The sequence below is a fragment of the Myxine glutinosa genome, chromosome 1 (assembly GCF_964187855.1).
Source record: "Myxine glutinosa chromosome 1, kmMyxGlut1.1, whole genome shotgun sequence".
NCBI lineage: Eukaryota > Metazoa > Chordata > Myxini > Myxiniformes > Myxinidae > Myxine > Myxine glutinosa.
Genome location: NC_136261.1, coordinates 234480088 through 234490085, shown reverse-complemented (window position 1 = coordinate 234490085; position 9998 = coordinate 234480088). Strand labels below are relative to the sequence as shown.

General features: G+C 45.0%; 1 protein-coding gene across 6 annotated transcripts in view; it reads left to right on the top strand.

The window, feature by feature from the left end:
- The first annotated feature begins 337 nt into the window (after nucleotides 1-337).
- The window catches only part of SARNP (SAP domain containing ribonucleoprotein), a 32312-nt gene continuing 22651 nt past the window's right edge, over nucleotides 338-9998 (top strand). For 2 of the 6 annotated variants that reach the window (XM_068128633.2, XM_068128624.2), the window contains exon 1: nucleotides 449-608. In XM_068128633.2, coding sequence (XP_067984734.1) covers nucleotides 564-608 — 45 coding nt within the window. In that variant the 5' untranslated portion in view covers nucleotides 449-563. Of the gene's footprint in view, nucleotides 609-9998 lie in introns of all 6 variants that reach the window. The other 4 variants (XM_068128654.2, XM_078785129.1, XM_068128644.2 and 1 more) reach the window with 4 other exon arrangements.

The following is a 9998-nucleotide window of genomic DNA, read 5'->3' as shown; positions in this document are numbered from 1 at the left end:
CATCTTGAAAAATGGTGGCCATCTTGAAAAATGGAGGCCATTTTGAAAAATGGAGGCCATCTTGAATTTTCAAGGGGCCAACATTTTTTTTCCGAACAAGTGGCCCAAAGGGAATGTATATGCAAATGTTGGTGCTTGTATCACCATTTAGTCGATTGTGACACTAATCTGACACGAAGGATGGTTTATCCTGCATATTGTTCCCTTCTTTGCGGAATTGACATTTTGATAGGGCATGTGGGAGAGCCAACGCAAACTGATCCACCTAACCTGCGTTTCCAACGATAATCTGCAAGAATCTCAAAGGCCTTCACTGTCGCAGGTCCCGACTACATGCAGTGCAATATAGAAGAAGAAGAAGATTCGTGACATCCCGGAAGCGTTAGTTATTCACGCACACGTACAGATTTGTGAAATTGTCTGCATGAAATGATTTAGGTTCCAGTTGTGGAAACGTTTTATGATTATAAAGCGTAATTTTGACCGTTTGGTAGAAAAATTAAACGGTACAGTGCATCGCATTGCAGTACAGTCCTGGCCCGTGCCTGTACAGTGCGCTGGCGATGCTCGTCATGGCGGATGAAGTTGTCGATGTTCACAAACTGAAGGTAAAGATGGCTGTTTGTTCGGTTAGATATTCCAAGTACACTTTGCATTTGAATTCGTTACACATGGCCACTTGGGGATCGGCTCAGATGCCGTGTTTCCCCCCCTTGGCCCCTTTTTGCAGGGGACAGGCCTAACCTGGTCATTGTTTCCTCATTCTCTTCACGGTTTTCCATTTGAATATTTTCCTTATCTGTGGGAGAAGGAGTTGTTTTGGTGTTTATTCTTTATAAATCCTGACTTTTCGCGATGTGTTTTGCTCACGTTTAGGCTTTTGCTTTTCGTTCGAGGTGCATTTGGTGGTTCGGGCTCGTGTTGAGGTTTAATCTCCATTGGATAATATCCGAGTGTCATAAATAATATTAAAGTGTAAATCTTGGCCATTGGTGTTTAAAGTGACAATTTAAAGGATGGTTCCAAGTTTGTTTTATAGGTGGTGGTGGTTTGTGTGCAGCCACCCGGCTGCTGGTTGCATCATTTTTCTGTGGGCGAGTCTGCCGCTGATGCATACCTCTCTATATTAGTATAAGTATAACCAGTTATCTGGTACTCATTTTTCCGACCTCAGAAGGATGACAAGCTGAGTCAACCCCATCTGGCGTTAATTCAACGGGATTCGAACTCAGGACCTTAGGATCCCAAGCCCTTCGTCCTAACCATGCATTAGGTCAACACCAGGTGATAGTTTTATAGGTAAAAGGACAACACAACCCAAAAGCTAAACGAGTGCTCCCGAATCAACGGCTTGCCAGTAAAAATGCCCTTTAAATTCAAATTTGACATTTTTATACAGATGTCAAGGCTCATGGAAGAGCACAACAACGGGACTGGACAATTAATAAACAGACAAAATGTGTCGTATGTGCAGACGGTCTTCACCAAAAGAAAGTTAATAATCAATTTACTTGGTTGGAGAGTTAATAATCAATTTAGTTGGTTGGAAAGTTAATGATGGATTTACTTGGTTGGAAAGTTAATCATCAATTTAGTTGTTTGGAAAGTTGATAATCGATTTAGTTGGTTGGAAAGTTAATGATCAATTTATTTGGTTAGAATGTTAATGATGGATTTACTTGATTGGAAAGTTAATAATCGATTTACTTGGTTGGAAAGTTAATAATCGATTTAGTTAGTTGGAAAGTTAATGATGGATTTACTTGGTTGGAAAGTTAATGATGGATTTACTTGGTTCAACCACCTTTAGAGGCTTTAAAAGCTACTCTTTGCATGTTGAAGAAGAAGAACCTGGAATAGTAACCATGCAGCGATACCAACGATAACATTTTTTTAGTCTACGACAGCAGGAACCCTTCAGACTTTGGAGTTTAGAAGGACACTAGGAATACAGAAAATTTATATGTATAGTAATACTTCTTGAAGCAATATATATATATATATATATATATATATATATATATATATATATATATATATATATATATATATATATAACTGTGAGAAATAGTATAAACTCCACAGTACGAGCAAGGCGTCTCATTTGTATTAAATAAATAATCGGGAGATTAAATCAGACGCGGACGTAGCTTCAGGACGGTTGATCTTTAATTTTCGACAAGCTTTCGACCAACAAAGGTCTTCTTCTTAGTCGTCCCCAAGTTCAGCGGAAGTCTTGCTGAACTTCCAAATCTCAACTTCCAACAACCAAATCAAAATCTCAACCAAACTTCCAATATATATATTTTGTTGCGGATCTCAGAGTACGGCACTCCCGTTAGCAAGGGGGGGGGGGGGGGGTGAATCCCCTTGTCTTGTTAAGCTGGCCGTCTCCGGTCCTGGAACTATCCCGCTCCTTTGCGGGATGAGATTGGCCAGGGTGATTGGTCAAAGGTTTCCCAAATACCTTCACCAATCTCTCCGCAAAGCAGGGAGATGAGTCCCTGCTCGAACCGCGGATGTGATGGTAATTGCCGAGCGGTTTAGCAATCCACGATCCGAGCCGTTAGCAAAAAGACTAACCCGATTCTGAGCGGTTCCTATATCGTGCCACCGATATTCAATGGGGAAAAGACAAAGACGATCGGACGAGAGGAAGCCAAACAATGAGAAGGGTGAAGGAAGAACAAATATGATTTATTAACTATCTAAAAGAGGAAACGAAAGAAGGGAATATACAGAAGAAAGGAAATAAAAGGACATAGGGCAACCTTATACACTCTTATATAACACGCCCAGGACAAACAGACAGACTCACACGGAATGGTAGCTGGTAGGGGAGGAAGGTCCAGGCAGATGGTTCCAGGCTCCGGGTCCGCCGTGAAGAATGGCAGGCAGCTGGCGTCGTTGGCGCGCGACTGGACCTTACAAATGCGAGGGGCTGGAATGCGCATACGGAGAGCGTGCCGAACGCTCTCAAAACCAACGGCGGTTCGTGTCAAAACCGATCGTCCCAAACGATCCTCCGCGCAATGTTCTTATATTCGCCGCCTCTGCGCTGTTCGCTCAAGTTTGCCGATCAGCTGCCGATCTTCTCTCCTCGCACCTGCCGATCTCCCCCGCATCTGCTCTGCATAAAAGGGCTTTGCGCTCGCACTTTTATTGCAAGCCTCGCGTATCAAGCCGCGTCCGCTTTGCTCCGCCTACCGGTGAACACGCCTCGGCCCGGATTGGTCACGAGGGTTCATTGTTACCTCCCCTCGTGATGCGTTGATGGGGCCACGCCTATGTTCCTGGCCGCTCCTCCCTTTTTCTCCAACTCTGACCGCGTGCGTAATGGCGGCAGGCAGGAACAAACCAAAAGGCAGCGACGACGGCAATACGGCTACTGGCACTTTGGAGAGAGAGAGAGAGATTGGGGATAATTGAAGGGGCCTAGGTTATTTGATTAATACAACGCAGATTCAACTATTGGAAACGGATCCTTACCTGAAACATAGACTAATGAAATAACTAAAGAAGATTCTATGGTGTCCTACGTGTTGTACATGGCCTAGGGTGCGAACTTTGACCTTTACACCAACAATGGGAGTATTTACAGGGGATTATTTATAAGGGAACATTTACAAAAATTTACCAAGTGGAGGGTTCTAAAAACCACAACAATATATATACAGTGGAACCTTGACTTACGAGTGCACCAACTTACGAGTTTTCCGAGATACGAGCCGTCGCTCGGGCGGTTTATTGCTTTGAGATGCGAGCCGAGATCCGAGTTACGAGCTTACGCCACCACCCGCCACCAGGTGGGTTCCGGTCACGTGGTTATCTTGCCGTGCAAGTATCTCTGCCGTATATCGCTGCTGTTTTGTTTTCGCATTTTGGTTATTTTGGAGCTTACGCCACCCCCCACCAGGTGGGTTCCGGTCACGTGGTTATCTTGCCGTGCAAGTATCTCTGCCGTATATCGCTGCTGTTTTGTTTTCGCATTTTGGTTATTTTGGAGCTTACGCCACCCCCCCACCAGGTGGGTTCCGGTCACGTGGTTATCTTGCCGTGCAAGTACAGTATCTCTGCCGTATATCGCTGCTGTTTTGTTTTCGCATTTTGGTTATTTTGGAGCTTACGCCACCCCCCACCAGGTGGGTTCCGGTCACGTGGTTATCTTGCCGTGCAAGTACAGTATCTCTGCCGTATATCGCTGCTGTTTTGTTTTCGCATTTTGGTTATTTTGGAGCTTACGCCACCCCCCACCAGGTGGGTTCCGGTCACGTGGTTATCTTGCCGTGCAAGCATTTCTGCCGTATATCGCTGCTGTTTTGTTTTCGCATTTTGGTTATTTTGGAAAATTTCTTAGTTTTAACCACGGGTCCTAAGAAATTGAGTGCCAAGGGCAGTACTGAGAAGAAGAAGAGGATGATGTGCTTGGATATAAAACACGCAATCGTCGAAAAACATGAGCGAGGTGTGCGTGTTGTCGACTTGGTGAGGCGGATGTGAAGGCAGCTGAAGATTTTATTATAACTTTTGCCGAACTGATAGAAGCCGAACGATACATCCCCCAGCAAATCTTCAACTGTGACGAGACAGGGCTCTTCTGGAAAAAGATGCCGAGGAGGACGTATATAACGGCAGAGGAGAAGAGCATGCCAGGCCACAACTTGTTCAGAGTGCCGGCGATAGCTCGCCTTCTCTTTGTGGAAAACACGGTGAGATCCTTAACATCCAACAACTAATGGGACGCAAACGGGGCGCCCAGTTTAGCGGTACACACATTGATGAATCACCCTGCCTGTGATTCACCCATGACAGGTTATAGCTGGGTCGGGATTCAAACCCAGGCTGGACAGTTTAGACTTTAGAGTCAAGTGTGCGTACCTCCAGTCCAGGCCATCCTGCCAACTTGTATGCTGCATACAGGTGAAATATAAAGCGCAAGATATTTTTATATATACTGTATATTTAAAAAAAAATTGGTGTGGTTTTTGGCGGGCTGGAACGGATTAATAGCATTTCAATGCATTTTAATGGGGAAATTTGATTTGAGAAACGAGCAAATTGAGTTACGAGCTCGGTCACAGAACGAATTAAACTCGTAATTCAAGGTTCCACTGTATATATAATATATATATATATATATATATTGTTACGGATCTCGGGGGTCGGCGCTCCCCTTATCAAGGGGGGGTTAATCCCCTTGTCTTTTTAGCTGGCCGTCCCGAGTTCTGGAAGCTATAACGTCCTTCCCGGCGTGGCGTTAGGTTGGGTTTGTTAGGCCTAAGGGTTCACTGCTACCTAAGTACTAACGCCCGCCGGAAACGAAGGAATAACTCCCGCTCGAACCGCGATTATGATGGATAATGCCGAGCGGTTAGCAATCCGCGATTCGAGCTATTAACCAAGAGACTAAACCCGATTCTAGCGGTTCCGATCGTGCCACAGGTACTCAATTGAGAGAAAGGACGGATGCGATCGGATTAGGGAAAACCAAGAAAGAACAAGGTAATTTATTTGTCCCCCGTCGCAAAGCGGAGCGAAAGGGGGACTATGGCTTTCCCCAACGTCCGTGTGTGCGTGCGTGCGTAAGCGAAGGACCGCATTTGAATTTGGTGTGTGGGTGCAACCTACGTCAAAATCCAAGATGGCCGCCGCCATGTATGTCTGATGCCGTGTATGTCTGAACCTTGTAACCTGCATATCTTGAAAAATAAGCGAAGTACCAACTTCTAATCTGGTGTGTGGGTGTATCGAGGCATAAGGAAGAACGTTATTGAAAATTGGGTCGCCACGTCAAAATCCAAGATGGCCGCCACCATGTATGTCTGAACCTTGTGAGATGAATATCTTGAAAAATAAGCGAAGTACCAACTTCTAATTTGGTGTGTGGGTGTATCTCGGCATAAGGACGAACGCTATTGAAAATTGGGTCGCCACGTCAAAATCCAAGATGGCTGCCACCATATATATATGTCTAAAACTTGTGAGCGAAATATCTCGAAAAATAAGCAAAGTACCAACTTCTAATCTGGTGTGTGGGTGTATCTAGGCGCAAGGAAGAACGCTGTTTAAAATCGGGTCACCACGTCAAAAGCCAAGATGGCCGCCGCCATGTATGTCTGAACCTTGTGAGATGAATATCTTGAAAAATAAGCGAAGTACCAACTTCTAATTTGGTGTGTGGGTGTATCTAGGCACAAGCAAGAACGCTGTTTAAAATTGGGTCGCCACGTCAAAATCCAAGATGGCCGCCGCCATGTATGTCTGTATATATATATTGTGAGAACATTGTGAGATGAATATCTTGAAAAATAAGCGAAGTACCAACTTCTAATTTGGTGTGTGGGTGTATCTCGCCATAAGAAAGAACGCTATTGAAAATTGGGTCGCCATGTCAAAATCCAAGATGGCCACCACCATATATATGTCTGAACCTTGTGAGCGAAATATCTCGAAAAATAAGCGAAGTACCAACTTCTAATCTGGTGTGTGGGTGTATCTCGGCACACGGAAGAACGCTGCTTAAAATTGGGTCGCCACGTCAAAATCCAAGATGGCCGCCGCCATGTATGTCTGAATCTTGTGAGATTAATATCTTGAAAGATAAGCGAAGTACCAACTTCTAATTTGGTGTGTGGGTTTATCTCGGCATAAGGAAGACCGCTGTTGTAAATTGGGTCGCCACGTCAAAATCCAAGATGGCTGCCTCCATGTATGTCTGAACCTTGTGAGCAAAATATCATATCATAGCATGTTTTCTGCGTGTTCCACTTTGTCAACTCACATCACTTCCCCGACGGGGGACCTAGGCGTAACGCTTGTTACAAACCAAAAAGAAGAGGAAAGGAAAGAATGTACAAGAAGAAGAAGAAGCAGGACACAGGGCAGTCTTAACGACACAGTCTTAACTTACCACCCCAGACAAACATACACACTCACACGGGGATTGTACCTGGTAGGTGGAAGGTCCAGGTAGATGGTCCAGGCTCCAGTCGACTCCGGTCCAGCGGGCAAAACCCGGCAGGCAGCTCTGCGTATCGTTGGGCGCGAGCGGACCTTACATATGGCGGGGGGGAGGCTGTCGTCCTTCAGCGTATGTAATAATTGTATGGCTGTGCCAAACGCACCCTCTCCAAGGTTCTCTTACAGCGTCAGCGAGTGAGTCCTTTCGCAATGTGCGCTCCTGGATCAGTCCCATTACAGGGGGTTCTTCTGCACAGTACCATAGAAAGCAGTCCTTCAATAAAGCGCCTTTCCCAATAGTCCCTTTTCATGAGCGCCGCTGAATGAGTCCTTTACGATCAGACGTCTGCGCAGTCCTTTACAGTCAGACGTCTCCGCGCAGTCCTGTACAATCAGACGTCTCCGCGCAGTCCTTTACAATCAGACGTCTCCGCACAGTCCTTTACAATCAGACGTCTCCGCGCAGTCCTTTACAATCAGACGTCTCCGCGCAGTCCTTTACAATCAGACGTCTCCGCGCAGTCCTTTACAATCAGACGTCTCCGCGCAGTCCTCCGAAAGAAGTCCGTAAAAGGACTTTACGCTCGCGCTTTTATAACGCGAGCCAAGATCACTCCGCGCTCCGCAAAGGCCACACCCGTCGGTAATCTTACATCAGCCCTGGTTGGCTGGTGGGGGCTTACCGGCTACGCCTTTGACCGCTAGTTGACAGGCCACACCTTTTCTTTGGCGTCCCGCCCCCTTCTTCCTCGAGCCGACCGCATGGTCAATGGCGGCGCCTGAGCGAACGCTAACACAGGCGCGTAACAGAATTGGGAGAGAGAGATTGGCAAAATGGATGAAAGGGCCTACTCCTTATTTGATTGATGCAACGCAGGTTCAACTATTGGAAACACGGCCTTAACTAAAAATTGGAAACACGGCCTTAACTAAAACACATAATAATGAAATAACTGGAATTTCTAAGGTGGCCTACGTGTTGCTGTGGCCTAACTAAGGGTGCTACCTTTAACCTTTAATGTCATATTTAAAAGTGAGGGCTCTAAAACCGCAACTATATATATATATATATATATATATATATATATATATATATATATATATATATATATATATATATATATATATATATTTATATATATTTATATATATATATATTTATATATATATATATATATATATATATATATATATATATATATATATATATATATATATATATTTATATATATATATATTTATATATATATATATTTATATATATATATATTTATATATATATATATTTATATATATATATTTATATATATATATTTATATATATATATATTTATATATATTTATATTTATATATATATATATATATATATATATATATATATATCTATATATATATATATATATATTATATATATATATATTGTTGTGGATATGAGAATGTTGTTGTTTTTATTGTTGTGTAGTGAATTGTTGTAAAATGTCACCCTCCTTCCTGCAATTGTTGTTGTATAAAGGTCAAAGGGCGTTCCCGTAGTTAATTCCATAAAACATACACGAAGGACACCATATATCCCTGTTCAGTAGTTATATCCTTATGTGTATTAGTGTAAGGCTGTGTCTTCCATTAATTGAAATACTCCATTGCACCAAGTGAAATAAGAGTAGATCCCCTTTCCCTTCACATTCCCCTTCCAACAATTGCCAACTGTTCCCTCCGCGACTCCATTCGCCACGAGGTCGGCTTGGAGAAGAAGGGGGAGGAGCTGCCGACTCCTGGGCGTGCCCGCCCATCGTCATCAAGGGCGGAGCCAGAGGGCCGTGCCGACCAATCAGGGCCGAGGCGAGCTCACCGATGGGCGTGTCCTGGACACCAGCGGCTTGATCACCTGAGGCGCTATAAAGAGCGCGCGCGAAAGCCTAGAAGTGGTTGGACTAAGAGTTGGACTGAGTGGGACTAAGAGTTGGACCAAGCAAGAGAAGTTGTTGTTGGACTAAGCAAGAGAGGAAGGGTTGGACTAAGAAAGAGAGAGGAGAGAAGGGGCGAAGCGAAGCAAAGAGAGAAAGAGTCCTGGAGTTTGTGAGAGAGGGAGAGAGAACCCGTCACGCCAGACCCCCCACCAGCAGCGTTGGCTCCACCAAGCAGCTCCGACCCGTTACCCCGCGCACACGAGAGGATCGGTGGCATCGGCGGCCGTCGAGGTCCAGCCCGACGTCCCGTGCGGGATCAAGCTCCAGCCAGCTCCGTGCCTTCCTCCCCCTCCAGCCACCCACCTCCTGTCATTCCTGCCTGCAATTTCCCCATTCGTGGACGTGAGTTTGTTCTGTGTGTCTTGTCCCTGGGTTAATTAAGCCTGTTTAGATAAGCTAGCAATTTTCACTGTGTCACCTGCTTTTTCCATTTCCCTGTATATAACCTTGACTGCTCCTTTTGCTTTAGTGTGTGTAAATAATAAATCCTGTTATTCCTCTGTACGTCTTCTTCTTCCTCTTCACATTCGGTCGCTTTAGAGGTTTCCATATTGAATATCTGTGGCGCGATTTTGGCCAACGTTCAGGAATCGGTTTAGTCGGGGTAACTGTTCGGGCGCGGCGGCCATCCGCTCGGCAAACAACATCCTAGCCGTGGCCGTAACAATATATATATTATATATACTAGGGCATGCCCGTACGTGGGTGCAATGCCCGTACGTGGGTACGTGGGTACGTGGGTGCGAGTACGGTGACAATCCCCCCCCCCCTCTATTTACATGAAATGGTTTGGTCCATGAAATGGTTTGGTCCATTCGCAACGCCAAAGCGAACGGCGAACGGCTTGCGAGTACGGTGACAATCCCCCCCCTCTATTTACATGAAATGGTTTGGTCCATTCGCAACGACCACAGAACCCCCCCCTCTATTTACATGAAATGGTTTGGTCCATTCGCAACGCCAAAGCGAACGGCGAACGGCTAAATCGCCATAGCTCGGTAACTACTTGTCCGATTAATTTCAAACCTTGAAAAGGCACATCCTCGGGTCCCCAGCAATATACCTGGCAA